General features: G+C 42.1%; 1 protein-coding gene and 1 long non-coding RNA gene across 15 annotated transcripts in view; one reads left to right on the forward strand and one right to left on the reverse strand.

Annotated features, from left to right (window-relative positions):
• Positions 1 to 18,901, forward strand: part of LOC107996734 (RNA-binding protein Musashi homolog Rbp6) — a 744,804-nt gene that overhangs the window by 296,102 nt on the left and 429,801 nt on the right. For all 14 annotated transcript variants that reach the window (XR_009828789.1, XM_062070945.1, XM_062070935.1 and 11 more), the window contains one exon: positions 11,662 to 11,743. Coding sequence is in view for 13 of the 14 variants with exons in the window: in XM_062070945.1 (XP_061926929.1) it covers positions 11,662 to 11,743 (82 nt within the window). In the remaining variant the exon portion in view is untranslated. The remainder of the gene's footprint in view (positions 1 to 11,661; positions 11,744 to 18,901) is intronic.
• Positions 15,580 to 16,934, reverse strand: LOC133665657 (uncharacterized). Its single transcript, XR_009828793.1, has 3 exons — positions 16,348 to 16,934; positions 15,939 to 16,264; positions 15,580 to 15,862 (listed from the first exon to the last, which is right to left on the reverse strand). It is a non-coding gene; the product is annotated as an uncharacterized LOC133665657 (long non-coding RNA).

The following is an 18,901-nucleotide window of genomic DNA, read 5'->3' on the forward strand; positions in this document are numbered from 1 at the left end:
ATCGTCCTCTGTCTTCGAACGATTCTTGGAAATGCTATTATTCACCGAGGGCGGGATAAAACGTCGCATTTCCCATCGATAGAGCAATTTCGTCCCTTAATAGTGTCCAGTGGCACGGGATGGAGACGGAAAGTGTCTCGAAACTCGATGGAAACGTGCAACGAGGATCTTTACTTGCTAGTTTTCCGCGCGATTTCCCGCGAGAAAACGAGGAAGGGAATCGAGGGAGGGTTTGAACGTCCACGCTCGGGGAAAGGAAGCGGGCATTCCTCGGCCGGCTGGACGAGGAGAAACGGACAGAGAGGGATCGTGGGGAAGAAGTCGAAAAAGCTGTGGAGCCGTGTTGGAAGCTTCTTAAGTCGGCGCGCGCGAGAGATGGCTCCGGATCAGAAGGGCGGAACGAGAGGAAAGGAGGGAGGACGGAGCGGATCGTATAAGTGAGACGTGGAACCAGTGGCTTAGCGTTACGGTATTATCGTATGAGAATCTCTCATCGGATCCAATAGTTGGGGCGCGCGGATGTGGAATAAAGCTCATCAAGGATTCAGCCCGCAATCCGCATTCGATGAATTAAAGATGTCGCCGCGAGTAACAAGAATGAAATCTTCCTTTCTTTCGTCCCTCCTCTTTTCCATTCGTTGCTTCCGTTTTTCCTCCACTCTTTCTTTTTTTTCCTTTCTTTCTTCCTCCAAAGAGTTCTTCCTTGCTCCGAGAAGCGTGGAACCGCGCCGTCTCGATTACGAACAAGGATTAACCTCGGCTATCAGTTCGTCGAAAACAGAAATTTAAGCAGTTGAATTTGGATTAGAAGTATTCCTGATTTGTTACGAAGGAAATGACTCGAAGGATCTTCCCCTCTGTCTTGGAACAATTTTCAAAAGGATGAGGATTCTCTCTCTCTCTATTCTCTCTTCCTTCCTCTCTCTCTCCAGACGAGAAACCACTTAATACAAACCTCATCAATGATAAACCGCGAACAGTTGGCTTGGTTTAATATCGTATCTCGGCGCCAGGTCCCAGGTTCGATCATCGGTATTCATCATCGTTTTGCACCGCGCGAAATGGGTCGTAAGTGGGTTAACCGCGAAACAGACGCGAATACCGGTCTGATAAATGGACAAACGTATGGACGTGTACGTATGATGGCGAACGTTGAATAAAACGGTGAAGTGTGCTGTGTGAAAGTTGCGGGCGGGTCGAAAAAGCGCACCCAGATAGGCTGGTTGGATCAGTGAAAGCGGAAGTGTCGTGGCATCGAAGAGAGCCGGTATCGAGGCGAAGTGTCAGCAGAAAATCGCGCGACCAGCAGGGGGAGAAAGAGAGGGGAAAAGGGAGAGAGAGAGAGAGAGAGGTACGTGAAACGGAGAGGCAGAACGGGAGGACGTTGAAGGGGGTGGGTAGATTTGTACCTGCGTGGTTGCCATCATTAGGATGGTGGGCCATAGCTGCAATGCGGGCACCCATTGCGACCGAGTGGAGGGGCAGAGACTGGGTACCCGCGATGCACCGACTATGCACTCTCACTATGCACCGACTATGCACTATCACCAGGTCCTAGGGAGTGGGGTTGGCTCGCGGCCAGGTAAGCTCCAGGTTCTGTCATCCCTCCTACGGTAGCGCCTATATGCGCCTACGAAATCAACCAACCCTCCCCCTCCCCACGTCGTCTTCCCTTCCCGTAGGCCCACCTCGTACACGGATCGGCCCTCCAGGAAAATGACTAACCAATGTCTTGCTCGTGGTTCACCAAAGCCCGTGGTGCATAAAGCACACGCGAATGCTTTTATCTCCTTCCCGGTTGCTCGCAATTTTCTCCCATTACCGATATTAGCGGCCCTCCTCTCCTTTCTTTTTTTCTTTTTCTCCTTCCCCTCCCCCTTTTTTTATTTTAAATTCCATCGATCCGGCTTCAACGGCTTCCTTCCCTTGCCCCCTTCGCTTTGAGCGGAGAATACAGCTCGTTGGGCTCTCGTTCCTCTTGAACGTGAATTTCAGAGATGGTGATCGATGCACCGTTTGATCCGGAGCCGAAGACCTGCTCCCGACCGAGGAGAATTTTTGGTAGGGGCCTCTTTGATGTTCCTGCGTTGTCTTTTTTTCCCTTCCCCTCTGTGTTGCTCGTTAATGCGATGATACGTTCGAAAAATGCGGAATATCTAATAATTACGATTATTATTATTTCTTGTTTCACTCATTTCGGGTAAAGTTCAATCAGAATTACCAATAATCCGATACATTTATCGTCAATCTCATCGAGAGTTCCTTTCATCCCAATTTTAACGCGAAATGAGATAAAATCTCATAGGGAACGAAATTCTCCCGAACTCTCCAAGATTCCAATCAAGGCAGGAGATTTCGGGATCCGACATGGCTGGATTATCCTAAGTTTATACTTACAGCTCCGTTAATGGCGCAGCTCGTAAAAGCCGGCGAGAGTGTAAGCGTCGTTATCTTTTTGGGATGCTGTGCATTCGCCAAAATAGACCGGCACGCGAACGAGAGCAACGTGAGACCGCTTCTCGCCCAACCTTCCCCTCGCAACCTTCCTCTCCACTCTCTTTCTTCTCCCACTCATCTCTGGCCGATGTAGCCCGAGAGGTGAACGAATGATAGGGTGGCGGTGTAACTCTTGGTACGCGTTCTTGCCTCGGCCAACGAGCAGGCAATGTTTATTTGTTTATTCGGTGTACACGACACCCGGGTATCGTCGGGTAATTACCGTCGTCCACCACGGACAACTCGACGAAACTGCCTGCCGCATGCCTGCCGCCAACTGCTGCTCCAGGGTTTGTTGAACTTTGATGCAACTTTGAAGGATTCTAATTCTCTGAATTTCAGATTCTGCTTTTTCTGTCTCTGCTTTCGGCAAATCGGTTGCCCGTATCCGTGTTGCGAAAATTTGGGACGGAAGGAAGTACTTATATAATTCGAAAAATTGTCGAAAGAAGAAGTAGGGAGAAACTTCATCACGGAACATCCCTAGTCTCGTTCTACGAACTTGCCCATTTACAGAATTTATGCTACGGAAACGTTCTCGTTCAATAGGAAAACCACCAGGATCCAAACAGTCGAACAAACTTTATCCCTGCCCCCTATCCACGTGAATCTTCCTCTCCCCCGTTGTAACACGGAGTAACGAGTTCCTTTTGAAAGACACCTAGAGACATTGTGAGCCATTAATACTAGCTGCGGCACGTTGCTGGTCTCCTTCTCGTTCCTCCTATATCTATTTATCCGCCTCTTCTCCCCGTGTGAGGAGACGGTGCAGTAACTTCGCGTTTATTCAAATGATGCTTTAGGTTGAGCCTTGAGCGTCCTTTACCGAAGGATAAGTAATCCTGGCGGATTCGCGGGAGAGACGCGGAAGAAGAAGAAGAAGAAGAACGCGAGGAGTTGCGAAGAGCGTGGTTGCTGTGGAAGGAAGATCGGGGAGAGCGAGGGCGTTGAAGGCGAATGGTGGTTAAAGGAGACCGGGAGATAAAGAGGGAAGGGTGGGGAGGGGAGGGAGGAAAAAGAGGCGACGCGAAACTGCGAGCATAGGCGGATAGAGTGAGGTAGGAAAGAGGAGGAGACAAAGGGATGAAGAGAAAGAGGATAGATAAAACCATTCGTTTCAATGAACGACGCTCTGGAATGGGAGAACCAACCCTCCTTCTCTCTCTCTCTCTCCCCCCTTTTACCTCTTCCTACGTCTTCCTATCCTTACCACTCCTAGGGTATCCACGTTTCTGCTATAGAATGGGATAGAACTCGGTATATAGAACTTTATGCGAGTCCTCTCTGAATAGAAAAACACTCGAGGAGACCAACGCTTGCCATCTCTCTTTCTTTTTCTTTCTTTCTTTCTTTTTTTCTCATCCCTCCCTTCTTTCCTTCAGCCTTCTTACCTTCCTCGGTTGCTATGCCGTCTCTCTATACTATTGCCATCTCTCTTGCGTGCTGCCCCTCTCCTCTCTCTCTCTCTCTCTCTCTCCCGATTACTTCTCTTGCCTGGATCTCATTTGAATGAAACTCACCACCCCGGCGTCCTCCCTTTTTCTCCTATTCACTATCGCCCCCTTACAGTCAAGGCTGTGCAGCTTCCTTCTCGACAGTACCAACCAATATGTTCTCGGAGGACTCGATTTCACCAGCAGCGGCGGGGTCTATGATGCGAGACGAAAGATCTTTTGGGGTGCAAAGGCGACCAAACACGCAGAAAAGAACGCGGGGAAAGGGAGGGAGGGAGAGAGGAAGGAAGGAATTGAAGGATTGCGGGGGACCACGTTATCGGCTGAATGGTAATTCTGAATTTCCTTCACCGGGCAATCTTTTCGAGGTCCCTCCCCCATCCTACGAATTGATAACTGAGAGAATCTGCACGTGGAGCAGATGTGAAGTAACGCTCTCTTCCTCGGTGCATCCATCGTGTACGAATGGTCGAGGAATGTTTCTCGTTGCTTAATTCAAGATCGGTAGTATTTGGAGAAGTTTCCTGGAAATTTTCAATTGTCGAGTTAGAATCTTTAATGCATTCGTGTTAATTTGAGTAGGAAAAATTAAATATATAAAAGGTATCATAGATAGAAAATTTTTCCACGTTCCAATTTGATAGAAAAGAAATTGTGAACAAAACTAGTGTTGGATGAATTGTATTCCTCGCGTTTAAATATATACACTTCCTAGTTTAATTACAAATGTTTCGATAAATATATCTCCGTTGAATTTGGTTCATCTTCCAATTAACTTCACCGTACATTAATTGTCATAATTACATCGTTACATATTATGTCATACATAATTACATAATTGAATTGTTATGTTATTATTATTATTATTATTATTATTATTATTATTATTGCAGTTGTTAAATTATTAATCAAATCACACGAAAGCCAAACTGATTAACTGATTAAAGTTTATCAAAGATAATTATCGTGCCTCTGAAAAGTTAAATAGCATATTCGTACGTTCTGGTGTTGAAACCAAAAATTATATCACGAAGATAAATATGTACATGTAATTAATAAACTGCGGATTTTAATGGCAAATAATATTTCTTCGTATTCACATATATTTTGCACGCGTTATATCTATTTGCATAATTTGTTTAATTTAAAACTTGATCAACTCTTATTATAAAATTAAACTATAATATAACTCTGAAAATAACGTTTCTCCGTTAACGAGCGAGAGATCATTAAAAACGTGAAAATTTACCCTTTTCATTTATCTCGATACGACTTCCGGTTCCCGAGATATCGTCGTGTAAAGAAGAGAGTAATTTTTATTCGTTTATTATCCCCTATCTTTCTCGTTTATCCTCTCGCTCGCACCTCGTTACACTGAGCTATCCCAAATTCCAGACAAGCGACAGACACGGTTCCTGGGAAGAAAACTGCGATACTCGTCCCCATCTGAAAACTATGTAGGTCACCAGGCCGCGAAACCATTCATTCAACTTGCGCATTACATTAAACATTACTCACACTTTGAAGCCTTATAAGTCTTCGCACCGATTGAATTATCGGGATAAAACAAAACAGATAACCTCAACTCGGCACGGTTTCCTCTATAATTTCTCACCAAGCACCTCTCTTTTCTCACGTTTTACGTGTTGCGAAAAATCCAAGTCTCGTCGCATATCCCCCTACTGTTTATTAAAATGAAGCAGCACTTCGATTGCTCAAAATCTTCAATCCTCGGCCGTTCGTTGCACGCTCGATCAATTATTTCAAATATCCATTTCCACTCTTCCCAACGAAACCGGAGCCGCGCCACCGTCTGAAATATTTCCCAGCGCAAAATTCCTTCCTCCTACCTTTCAAACCACTCCTCTCCCCTCCCGTCTCGCCCCGTCTCGGCAGAGCAATCCAAATAAAACTCGCCACTGGCACATTTCAGAGCGAGGCACTCTCAAAATGAAGGCCTTACGTCTTTCAGAGGCGAGGTCCCCGGCCGGTGAAATATTAAACTATCCTTATCCAAATCCGCGCCGCGTAATTTCCTTAAGTCCGGGGGCCGTCGTTCGCCGAATTGCAGCTTTTTTAATAAGGGAATGATTGCGCGGCGAACAAAGTCGCTGCTGCGCCAACCTGGAGGAGGAATGAGAGGAGAGGAAAATCTATTCGAGGGGGACGGATCGAGTTCCCGCGGGATTGCTCGAGACGTTGAATCGCGGCCAGAGAGAGAGAGAGACACCGGATCTGAATATTTCAACGCGGCGCGCAACCTTTGCTCGCGAAGGAGCTCACGGAAGGAGCTTAAATAATTTTATACGGGCCGTGAACACGCCGAAAATCAAGGATCGGAAAAGGCACTTTCCGGCCAAAGTAATTTGTTCTGTATCGTAGCAGGAGGAGAGAAAAAGTGGTTGGGTGACGAGAGAAATGGGAGGCCGGCACGCGATCGTTTCGGGGCGACGTGTGCGGTTGATGTGGAATCGAACTCCTGTTACACGGAAATTTCAGTTCGGTTGAAACTTGGGAAATTTATTCGTGACGGAGGATAATTATTTCGAAACTATTTTATCCTTTTTTTTTTTTTTTTTTGAATCCGAATTAGCTATCTTAGACCATTTGCATACACGTTGTTTCAATTTTACAAAACAAATTCTGATTCTCGTTGCTTCGTTCAAAATTCTAAATCTAAGGTGCAACTTAATCCGAGAAGATGACTAAATTGAAAGAGAAGGAAGGAGGACTGTTTCGTACTTGTACCATTGGATTTACCTCGCTTACTAAATATCTAAATATTGGATCACAGATTCAACTTATTCCTTTTACTATCGTTGTCGACACAAGCGCGTCCAATTTAGTAAGATAATCACCGTTATTTATATTAGTCAGACGCTAATGCACACCGAATTAACCTGTATTCGGGTCGAATCAGGCGCGAGGAAGTGTCAACCGCGAGGAAAGCGCAATCGCTAGATGGCGTGTCGCTTGTCGGGAACACTTGTGGACCCCTTTAATCTTCCGACGGGGCCGGGTCGAGTGCATCGACCATCGGTGAAAGCAGGCGGGATCATCCGATAGCCAAATGTTAAGAGATCGGAGAGAGAGTTTAAAGGATTTTATTCGAAAGGTTAATTGGACGTGATGCAGAGCCGATCACGTCTTTATGGGCGAGGAATTTCCAAAATCTGTCGAAGGGAGACAGAAGGAGAATCGATCTCGAACGATAAAATATCAATTTGGTGGGTATTAGGGAATGAAATTTATTGGAGAAAGCGTATATAATTTTGGAGATGTTAAGGGGAACGAGATAATGCGTTGACTGATATGCATACATTATACTTGGATGCTAAATAGAAACGATGCATGTCTATCTATGTTGTTTGTGGAGAATAGAATGCTTTTGGGTTTTGTCTGTTTGTTTAGTGAAGATAGGTTGATATTTGTTTTGACTGTCGAGATTCGTAATGAAAGCTACGCGGATTAAAGAGACAAAGATTTAAACGATTTTCGTGCTGTTTATATTTGATAAAATATTTTAAAGTTATTTTTGATTTTGAAATTTGTTTGTTTTCTTAAATAAACAAAATTTTAACATGGTGAAAATAATATTAGAAATGTCGAGATTGTGCCGTGTTAGAATTTCGCCTATTTTCGAAATTGTTAATTGACGTTAAATAGATTTCCAGTTTGAGCGATTTCGTATAAGGGATTATAGTATTACGCGACACAAAGCAATAATTCATTTGTCATGCGTGATTTATTGCTAATAATAAGTGTTATTGAAATTCATTTCGAATGCGCGTTTCGTAGCACTAAATGCACCACGATTGATATAATTTGCGTTATGGCGTGCGATTAATTAACTCGTTTATAATTCGCGAAGAAAAGAAAAAAAAAGGGGGGGAAAAATCAAATTACCACGTAACTGATCGCCACCTTATTAAAATTCGAAACGGGGATTGAAAATATTAAAACTATCCAAAACAATTTTTCCCATTTGTACGATTAAATAACCAATGTACGACGAGATTATTGCATTTCACTGAAAAAGTGGAAATCCCCGACAGGAAAAAAATTGTAATGACACTTCAGCAGATTCATTGGCGTCGAATAGGATCAGGCCAAGAAGGAGTGCATAGTTGGGGAATCCTCGCGTGAAAAATAACTTCTTCTGAGGAACAATTAAGAAAATGATGCCGATAAATTTTCGTAAAGTCACAGAACCGTTTTAAAAGTGTCTCCTCGTGAACGATGTAATTGCTTCCATCAATCCGCACAGAGACAAATTAAAGTGGCATCGCCGCTATGGCCTCTTAGATTTAACGACGATTTCCATAGTTTCGAGGATAGAGATGAACGGGTCTCTCGATGGGAATCGAGTTAGAATGTGTGAAACACAGAAAAAGCGGAAGGGGATAAATTGGAAAATCGATAGGAATAAAATATTTTAACGCCTGAGTTTAAAATATTATTGCATCGCAACTCAACGAAATATTTCAAAAGAGAACGAAATCGTTTCAAAATCGTTTGAAAGAGTAATAAGAAAATCTTTCAATATATTGGAGAATAATTTTCCTATTATGCAAAAAAAAAAAAAAAGAAGTAGATAGAAGTAGATCGAGGAATATATCTACGTATTACTTCCTTTTTTCTTCTTGTACTTATTACACTTTCGATATTCATGCCAACGCATAAAAAAATGATTAAGCGTTGCTAGAGTTTCCAGATATTCTACGTCGTCATTAGTGGCGCACAAATAACAGTTCAAATTACCCGCCGTTAGTCGCTGGTAAAGAAGGGCCCGCCTTAATTTTCCGAGAATACTAATTAAGTATCAGTAATTAATTCCGCAGGTTGATGTAATTTATGCGAACAGCTCGTTACCAAACAGGTGGTATTCACCGGCTAATGACCTACGAACACCAATAATTCATTGATTAACGCCATCTACTGAATAAACAATAAGCGCTCCACTTTTCTCTCACACTTTCTCTCGTCCTATCTCTTTGTCTCTCTTCCTCTTCCTTTCGTTCCGTTTCTTCTGTATCTCGAACTCCCCATTCTTCCCTGCCCCCTCTCTTCTTCAATATAACAATCAAATTTAATAAGACACCGCGATAATTCATTACAGGTCGGCTCGAGTGGTTTCTGAAAAGCGAGCGAGAAATTTAATACTTTTCCAAGATACACCTCCGAAAACATTACCTTAATAGGAGGTCTCATTAGATCTTAATTGTATTCCAAAAGTGTTCCGCTCGTCCCACTCTATCCCAAACTAAATAAATAAAAAAGACGAATAAAAGGAGTAAGAAGATAACGCTCCATTCGAGGAGCGTGTTTCGAGATTTCGATTTTATTTCTTTCGAGATTCACGGTTGAACACCCGTGAGATAAACGAAGAGGCTAAGGAAGATAAGTGAAACGTATGCAAGATAATGCTTCTTCTGCCGTATCGTGATGGCCGATCGGCAATTTATCGAAGCCGAACACCGTTCGCGGCCGAATAGGCAAGTAACTGCCGAGCATTACGAGCTCTTCACAGCGATCTGGATAAAATAGCGTATAATTAGATAGGGTGTAAGATATATTTGGAGCGTGTCCATGTTGGCCTACGGCCAGAGTTCACCCTTTTGATATATAAGCGCGAACGAGGTCAAGAGAGTGCCCTAGCGTCACAGGGATAGATATTCGCGGATTCGCACCGTTCGAAAACACTGCTAACACGCGGATTGATTAAATCTGCTATAAATTATTGGCCGTTATTTGATTTCAATCGAGGCCAATCCGCAGTCCATCCAATACGAATGATGGTGATGGTGATCGCGTTGGTGGTTTTTATTAGAATTTAATGCGGCAAAAATCGGTTGACGAGAAACGTGACACGTTTCACAGTGTTTCAGAGTGTAACAACATAGAGTAGAGTTTTAAGGGGATTGAAAATTGTATGCTTGGAATTTTTAATTTCTTTAAAAGTTAAATTATCAACACGTTTTGAACATTGAAATCTATACGTTTATTTGGAGGAGAGAAATTCGAGGAGAGAGAATTGGAAGCATTCGCAAAGGATATAACGAGGATTAATTTTGTATTCGTTTTATTTTATTTTTTAAGAAGAAAAAGTTTCAATTAAATTTTATTGAACAAAGTATTGTGCATTGTAATTTATTATGTAAGATAGAAAACGGATTTGTCGTTCCTCTTTGTTGTTTTTTTTCTTGGAATATCGGCTTTGGGTGCTTAATCAATTTTTATGACTTAGCGAATCCTTATGTCGGTAGTTGATAAATTTTCGAGCCGGTTCCCGTTCATTTTGCAAAAGTTTGATATCAGATATTTCTTAATTACACGTTGCGGCTTAACTTGTCAAGTGTGCACAATTAATTTTCTACGGTGTTAAGCTAAGCTAAAGCTCTCTTGTGGACGCACGCAGCGTGTTCACAAATGATGTGGATTACGCTCGATACTGTCGACTTACATTGTTATGTAATAATTCTAATTAGCGTTAACAAACCTCCGCCCTACCGACTCATTGTTTCACGGTATTGATGATTAGAATTACGAGTGCTTTCACTAATCAATACGTCCAATCCACACGAATAATACGTCGTCAAATATCTTTAATTATTTTGGAATACGTTATCTTTAAATCGAATATACTTTAAATTACTTTCTACTTTAAATAACACTTTATCAAAATTTTCTTTTAAATATTACTTCCTCGAATAAGATTCATTTGCAAATCTTTGCCAAATCGAATTGTTCATCTTCGATTGGAGATATTTCCTCAGAATCTTCGCATTCGTTAAATGTAGGTTAAAATTTTTCACCACGCAGAATAAACGAATACACGAATTCACGTTTAAAATTCCACCTTCGACCGCAATGATGTTCGAGTTCTCCTTCGTTAAGAGATTCGCGTAGTATCAAAGGATTCACTTGTCCATTCCGTGGCGTACAACGTTCTCGTTCGCGTGCCTCGTTGTTTCTAGTTCGATTCACAAAAGGTCTACTCCCACATCGAGGCGGGGTACGATTCGAAACGAGGGGAGAAACGGTGGCAGATAAGGTAGCCCCGATTATTCACCGTTGAAATTCAGTTCCTCGGGTATTCGCAGCGCGATGGCTCAACGAAAAGCCGGCGTAGCGACTGATTTGCTAAAATTATTCTTTGGGTTGAAAGTAACGAGCGTGGTGTTGCCGATAACCGACAGGAAACGGCCACTCGTAAATTCTCCTCGTATCATATGATTCACGGAATGGTCTGGTAGTAGTTTCATTATGTTCTACGTAATTGGTGACTCGACCCAGGGGGCGCCACTGTTCCGAAAATGGACCCTCCCTTTCCCCGAGATAACGCCGTCTAATAAATCATATATGCAACCTACCAACCGTTCGAGAAATTTCCCCTTATCTTCTTTCCAATCCTTTGTAGGACGATTACTTTTTTATGCTGAAAAATCTTAATATTCAAGGTAACGAAGGTTCGATAACTCTGAAGTTAAGCCGGAAATGCGATTAAATATTTTCACGTTGATTTAATTCAAGGGTGAAAGTTGGACGAGAATGACGTATAGAATTAATAAGAAAAGAGTTAACGAATCTATTACATAGAACGTGTCGATATATTCATAGAACATTATTTCGATCGAAGCTAAAGCAAACGCGAAATTCTGATTAGAAAAAAAATTCTGAAAAATAAAACACCATCGTTTTATGATTACAGAGAGCCTAAGGGAGTACTTCACCAAGTATGGGGATATCACAGAAGTCATGGTCATGAAAGATCCTACCACGCGACGATCAAGGTAAGCGAGTAAACTCAACGAAACGCGTTAACATCCCCCATTAACAGGGGACAGAAAACAATCAACAAATTTTCACAACGCGAAATTTACGTGCGTCGAAATTTTAAATCGGCCATTCACGGATCTTCCTTCATTTTATGCATCGCGATAACGGTTCAAGAAGCGTCAAGATGAAACAGCACCGCGAGAATATTCGCGATCTGTCTTAGCCGCATGGCTTTTACGGAGCATCGTTTGCTCCCTGAGTTATGAGGGCGTTTGACGGATTTCTAGACCTCTTATTAGCAGGGGAATTCTGCGTTCGCGTGATCGTATTTCCTTTCGATGATCGCGAGCATGCAAACCCGAGCTCTATTCTTGCGCATTATGCTAATAAATCGGATTAAAACAGGCCACGAGTATATAATATCAGTACAGCGGTGTGTAATATCGGTATTCGTTGGAACAATTATTCAACGGTGGGGGAGGAGGGCGATATCGTTAGCCCCGATAACAACTACGATGATAGAACAGGGGAGAAATGCCAATCACGTTTATGCTTTTATGAATTTGCAATAGTAGGATAATGATCGGTTTGTTAGGATGATCGAAAAGTGGGTGTCACGATTACTTGTTGATATACGAGCGGTGGTCAGTGATGATTAATCTGCGGGGATATATTTTGATCCTTGGGAAGAACGGTAATGCATAGCTGGATGCATAGTTCCGAGCAACTCGAGTTATTAGTTAAACTTGTTGGAAATAGAGAAAATGACTTCTTCGATAACGGCAGAAAAGAGCGGCGAAAGTGGAACATCGTGATCGATAATTAGAGTGGATTCTTTTGATATATTTTAAAAACGTCAGAATGAAACGTTCAAATAGTTATCAACATAAATTTCTCGTTATTGTATAATTGCAACTTCCAATTACGAATCGCTTTTCCACAGAAAAAATCGAAATTAAAAATTCGCAAAATTAGATCTTCAACCTCTGCCGATAATTCCCAATAATTAATACGAGGAGACACGGGGCGAAAATTTGAGGGAGGGGATCCCGTTTCCATCGATAAAAACCAGTTATCGGATCAAAAATATCTCTTAGGAATTGGCAATCGAATTTCGAGGCGCGCCGATAACCTATTTTCGCCGCGGACCGATCGTTTCTGATAATGTCCCGCGATAGATACGAGGGAAGGGGATAACGTGCACGAAATCCGCGTGCGCGCAGATGCGAGGCGGGTATGTGGTGCAGCGAGCGGCGAGTTGATAAGTGCGATGCATCTGCGGTAGATAGGGAAAGGAAATAATGGGCGCATGGGATCGCTCCCAGGTAAAGCTAGGCTCTCGCTCGTTCGTTGTCACATTTATCTGGCTGATAAGTCTATTCTTGGCCACCGCATCTCGGCCTACCATCTTCGAATACGTGGCGCGTGCTGTGTACCTATAAACGTTACGTGTCATTATTTAATGCCGCGCATTTCGGAGTTGCCGAAATAGAGCTGTGCACTCGAATACCTGAAAATCACAATCCTTAATTCCATATATATATATAATAGTAATTGGTGATATATGGTACAATGCATGCGGATGATAGTTGTTTTGTGGTAATTTTGTTGCACAATTTTCTAAAATTTATGAATTTTCCTTGTTCGATTAACGGGTTGTGAGTAAGATGGCGCACTACACCCATTCGCTGCTTCTTTATATCTATTTACGCAACTAAGCGTAAGTCAAGACAAAAAGAAATTACAAACGGATCGAATGTACGCGTAAATACTTCAAACAGGGAACATCCAAGCCTCTCATTCTAATTTGAGATATTTCCATAGGCATTTTACGTACGTATTGATGGTGGCAAATGGTCATGTGCTCCTTTCAACGCCGTCATCTCGCTACACATCTGTCGAATAATAACGTTTCGAGGGAATCGAGCGGAAAACGTAAATCTGTTTGATCGTCGACGAGACGAACGATTTACGAAGCATCGGGGTATCCGCTATTGGCGCTCGAAGCCACAATCGAATCGAGAGAAGAGCTTAATAGCTCGTATGGGGGGAGGAAACGGGAATTTATCGATGGTTTTAATAAGTTTTGCCCCTGGCCCCTCCCCCCTTCCCCCTCGACGCGAGAAAACCGAAATAATCCTCGGCGTTCTCTCCTAGATATTGATGACGTCATTGCCATGTGTAGCCTCTGCCTTGTTCTCCTCTTCTTCGTATCGGGAACACCGGTAAATACGAAAAGGCGAGAGTAACTGACAGCACGAAGATTGGCATGTCTATAAATAAATGAACCTCTTCTGCTGAATATATATTTCTCGCCGTCCCTCCTTATACACTTTGGAACACTCGAAAACCGAGATTCTTTGGCGCGTTTCATCTCGTCGTCGTGCGAACGTGGATATTTAAATTTGATTCGATTTCAATCTCTTTTTCTGGTATTAATTGATCAAACTCCTCTGCTTTCGAGATGTGTAGAATCGAGATTATAATTTTTGGAAGATTGAGAAAGAAAATAAAAGGAAAAGAAAGGGTTGAATGATCAATAAGACCGTTTTTGTTCAATGTTTGTGGAGAAATAATGGATATATTTATGAAACGATTCTTTTATTCCACAAACTTCCAGAATCGGAACGATTTTCTGCCGTTTATTACCTCATTAGCGTATTCATTAGTCTCGTAAAATGATACACATATTTCCAGCCGTTATTATTCAATTTCATCTGACCAATGCCTTTATTCCGGCTTCTATTTTTCGCTTACGTTTCAACGTTTATTATTCTTCGATTGAATTGCAACGAATTTGCGAGGGAACGAGGTTTTCGCAATTTTTTTTTTCTTTTTCAAATTCGAAGGAACTCGGTGATGCAACTTGTTTTATTGCATCAGTATCTTAATCTTTAACAAACTCACTTCGAGTGCAATATCGAAACCCGATCTCTAAGAGAAAATTATCTTTTCCTCATAAAGGGGACAAAGAAACGAGCGAACCCGTTTATTCTTCGAACTCCTCCCAGAGATAGTTGCTTTCCGTTAATTCAGATTCCGTTACAATTTGCACAGTTTCCCTCTAATTGTATCTTAACAGCTGATGCAAATTGTCCAAAGTTCTGGTTAAGTTTCCAAGTGAAATTGTTGCGCCGTGACTCGGTAACCTTGCGAGCTCGTCTAGACGTTTCGCTTGTCGGGGCCGTAACACAAAAACAGGTATTTTCACCTGGAGGCGAAATCGAGCAACAGTTACGGCGCGAGGAGGAGGAAGAGGGAGGAAGAGAGGAATCGAGTCTGGGAAACAGAAAATCCACGCGCGCCGGTTACGAACGTTAAATGCCGGCATCAGAGTAATTACCGGTTTTTAAGTGGAGGAAACGAGGGGACGACAACGACCACGACGTCGACGAGGGTTGAAAAGAAGGGTGAGAGGATCGACGAAGAGGGTGTGTCTAGCACAGGTGGCTCCGTGGCGAGGGTGGGCGGGCGGTCGAATTTCAAGTGCAAAGTGCTTTTCGAAAGTGGATTCCCGCTATTTTGTCGCGGATTGCGTTTCAAAAATTGCAAAATATTTTCCAACGATTGGAAATTATAGCCATGGAAAAATTCCTCCTAGATGATTATGTTATTCGGTGTGATTTTATTTCGAGGTGATTGGAGAAAGGAAGATATTCGATGACGATTATACTGTTAATGCTTAAAGCGATTAACTCGATTATCAATAATATTGGAGGGAAGGATCGAGAAAACAAGTTTCTCCTTTCCGTCATTCATCAACGTTAATCACCGAGATGAAATTTTTCATGCTGAAACTTGTATTCCGTGAGACGTGAAAGGATATAGTTATCCTAACTTCGATGAATTAAAATTTTAAACGTTAGAATATATTATTACCTGAGATATTTATGGTATTTATGGCAACGAAGTCTTTCATTACATTGCAATTTACACTATATTTACTTTCATACTAAAACAATATTATCGTCATGAAGTATATTATTAAGCTCCACTTGTGAAGTGTATCATGCGAATTGTGAAGTTAAATATGATAATCCTTGAATGTTGCTACCACGTCTCAACGTTATGTTCATTCATTTCATAATTTCTAGAATAAATAAGTAATTCTGAAACTACACTTCTCACGCAAACTAAAAAATACGAAAATTAAAATGAAATTTGTCGTGTTTCAAACGATCTTTTATCGAAACTTTTCATTAATTTCACCTTAAATAGCCGCGGATATCTGCACGACAGATTTCTCCTCATTACGACGATACACGAGCACTCGAAATATCGTAGATTCCAGGTTGACACTGTTGTTGCCTTGATAATTCATTACGTTCGTCACGATGTACTTAGGGTAATGCGTTCCACGAAGTGGCGCGCTTTCATGATTTACGCTATTCCTGTGTGAATAAGGAGACGGCCCACCTTTTGACGGCTCGTGATCAAAGCGAGGTGCAAACGTGCAATCGAGAGGAATGTTCGAACCATTGCGCGATTCTGATCGTTGGATCAAGGATCCTACCACTTTGATGCATTGCTTGACACTGAAACGACAGAATAAGAAACGTGTACTGCCGGTCGTCACGGCTCGTTCACGATGATTTGACGAAAAGAAACGACGCTCTACCAGTCAGTGGAAACCGTGTCACGGTTCTTCTTCTTCTTCTTCCTCTTCTTTTGTCCCGATTAAACTGACTTCGTCGCTTTTTAAATCGGATAAGAACGGAGAACGTGCTTTTACGTGCATCTTCGAAACAGAATTGGGCACGATTCCTCTTTGAATTCCGTCCTGTCCGCCCGTTGACAATTAGTACAGGTTCTTCCAATGTTTGTTGGCGTTGATATTTTGAAATTGAGGTCATCGTGGAAACATTATGTGCGCCAATTTTCTCGTAACATTTAGAAGATCGCACATTCGGTGAAAAAATATAAAATTCAAGTGTAGTCTTCAAAGTTTTCACGTTCTTCTGTAAAATAAGATTTTATTATTATCAAAAGTCTCACTTGAGAAAGAAAGAAACAAGTTTTACTCGAAATGTTTTTGCTCCAATGGAAAATAATCGCGCGATTCTCAAATACGTAAAGCAATACGTTCGTATTTTCGATATACTTGTATACACAGATTCTTTATAAACGATATAAATGCGAAGATTAAATATGTAAGCACGATGAAGCGTAAATTAAATGGCTGCTCAGTGTCTACGACGAGAATACGCATTATAATACGTAATGTGTTATTTATAGAGCGACGTAGTAGGCAGTGCGTTATTCATAATAAAGGAAATGCGCGTTAGCGTGTTATTTATAACCTGTCATTATTTATAATAAGATATAACCGACATAACAAGGGAAGGTTGTCACAATCAACCCAAACAAACCAGCCCACCAGGCGTATTATATATATATATATAAACAACGTAAATTTAAATTTCCATCTCGAACGATTGCGATAACCGTGCGGTTAAGAAATTAGGGAGCACGGTGGTTACCGTTTTGTACAGCAGATAACCTGCTCATCGAAATTACCACTGCCATTTCACGATCACGAAACGCACGATGATCATTAGTTAGGTTCCTTAGAAATGCCGACGGGCCACGTCCGCGGCTGCATCGCGGCCGCCATTTGAATTATCCCCCAGGGACGTTTATCTCTGCTTGTTCTATTGCCTTTTACCGTATCCGAAATTCATTAACGCCAAGTTACACTGCTAATTGGCGCGTTTCTATAACGGCGTGTTGTTAAAGGGATTGTACGGCGATAATCGCAGTTAAATTGTCGCGCGACTCTTTAAATTATCCCGTCCCGTTTGCTCTAACGTCGGTTACTCTCCACTCCCTTGCTCTTCTCCGTTTAATTAATTGGCCAGAAACTTTCTGCCGTCCGCCTCCACTCTCTCTCTCTCTCTCTTTCTCTCTAATTATTCATTCCTTTCATTCCCGTGAGAACGAGTAAGTGAACAAGAGTCGAAGACAGAGAGAGGGAGGGAGAGAAGTAAACAGTGGAGTAGGATGCAGCCGGACAACAAAACGAAACAAAACGGGACAACTTGCACCGAGTTATAAAGCAGGAGCAACAGCCGAGCCTATTCACACCCGCTTATTATGCGGAAATAAAGCCCCTGGAATCGAAGTGCAGATCCCCCTTTCGTTCCATTCTATTCCTCAATGCTCGCCGAGATAACCCCCCGAGTCCAATGGCAATTAGGAATTCCATTCTTTGCCGCTTCTGAAAGGGATTTATTCGCGGACGTGTTCGAGCACGACGGTTGTGGCGTTCGACGAACGGGATTTCGACCATTCGATTTGACAAATTCGTTTGATCTTTTAATTGAAAAACGTAGTTTTGAATTGTATAAATTAACGAAGAGTTAATTTATAGCTCGATGAAAATGGATTACACTGGAAATTTAATTATAATTCGGATGAGTTTGGGGACTCTTGATAATTCAATATCCGATTATATCGATCGAATTGATATGTGTAAATTTATGAATGAGAAGATCCTTTGATTTGTTTCCATATCTAATAAGAGTATTTATCTTCAGTTATTCGTTACTCTTCCCACTTCACTTTGCAAATTGTTATATTCTTCTGTAAACGTAACAGAAACGATATTTAATTAACATTGAAATTTATATTTGAAATTAATTCTTTTGCACAAGTATACTATAGTATACCAAAAAAAAACCGAAAGAATCACCAAGAATCTCCTCTCCTCCCCTCGATCCCCTTTAAAGCACAATGTTGAGCCGTCGCCCGGGAACAAGATGACCAACCCCTTAAACGAGCGCAAGAACGTATCCCTGGAAATGGTCCAATTACTTCCGGACAACCCGTGTTCCCGTCTGCACCGCGTTACGCGATATTAACCAGGACGTGTCCTCGATAGATTTAAATTTTCTTTCCTCTCAACAGGGAGAGAGATCTGGGAAATTTCTATGGCAGATGGAACGTTCAGACGTTCAGATACGAGCAAGGACGGGCGAGGCGCAGGGAACAAGGGTGGTTGAATCCCTCAACGCCACGTCGTAGCTCATATCTGCCGCAAAGGGACGTGGATCTTGTATGCAGGGGGTGGCGAGCCATGGGGTTACTCTGCGGGTTGTAAATTAATGGTTAGCCCGTGGCACGACGGGGGTTGGGCTCGTCCTAAGGGTTCCGCTTGATCTATGGACGGCGTG

This window comes from Apis cerana, linkage group LG2, assembly GCF_029169275.1.
Source record: "Apis cerana isolate GH-2021 linkage group LG2, AcerK_1.0, whole genome shotgun sequence".
In the NCBI taxonomy this organism is placed as follows: Eukaryota; Metazoa; Arthropoda; class Insecta; order Hymenoptera; family Apidae; genus Apis; species Apis cerana.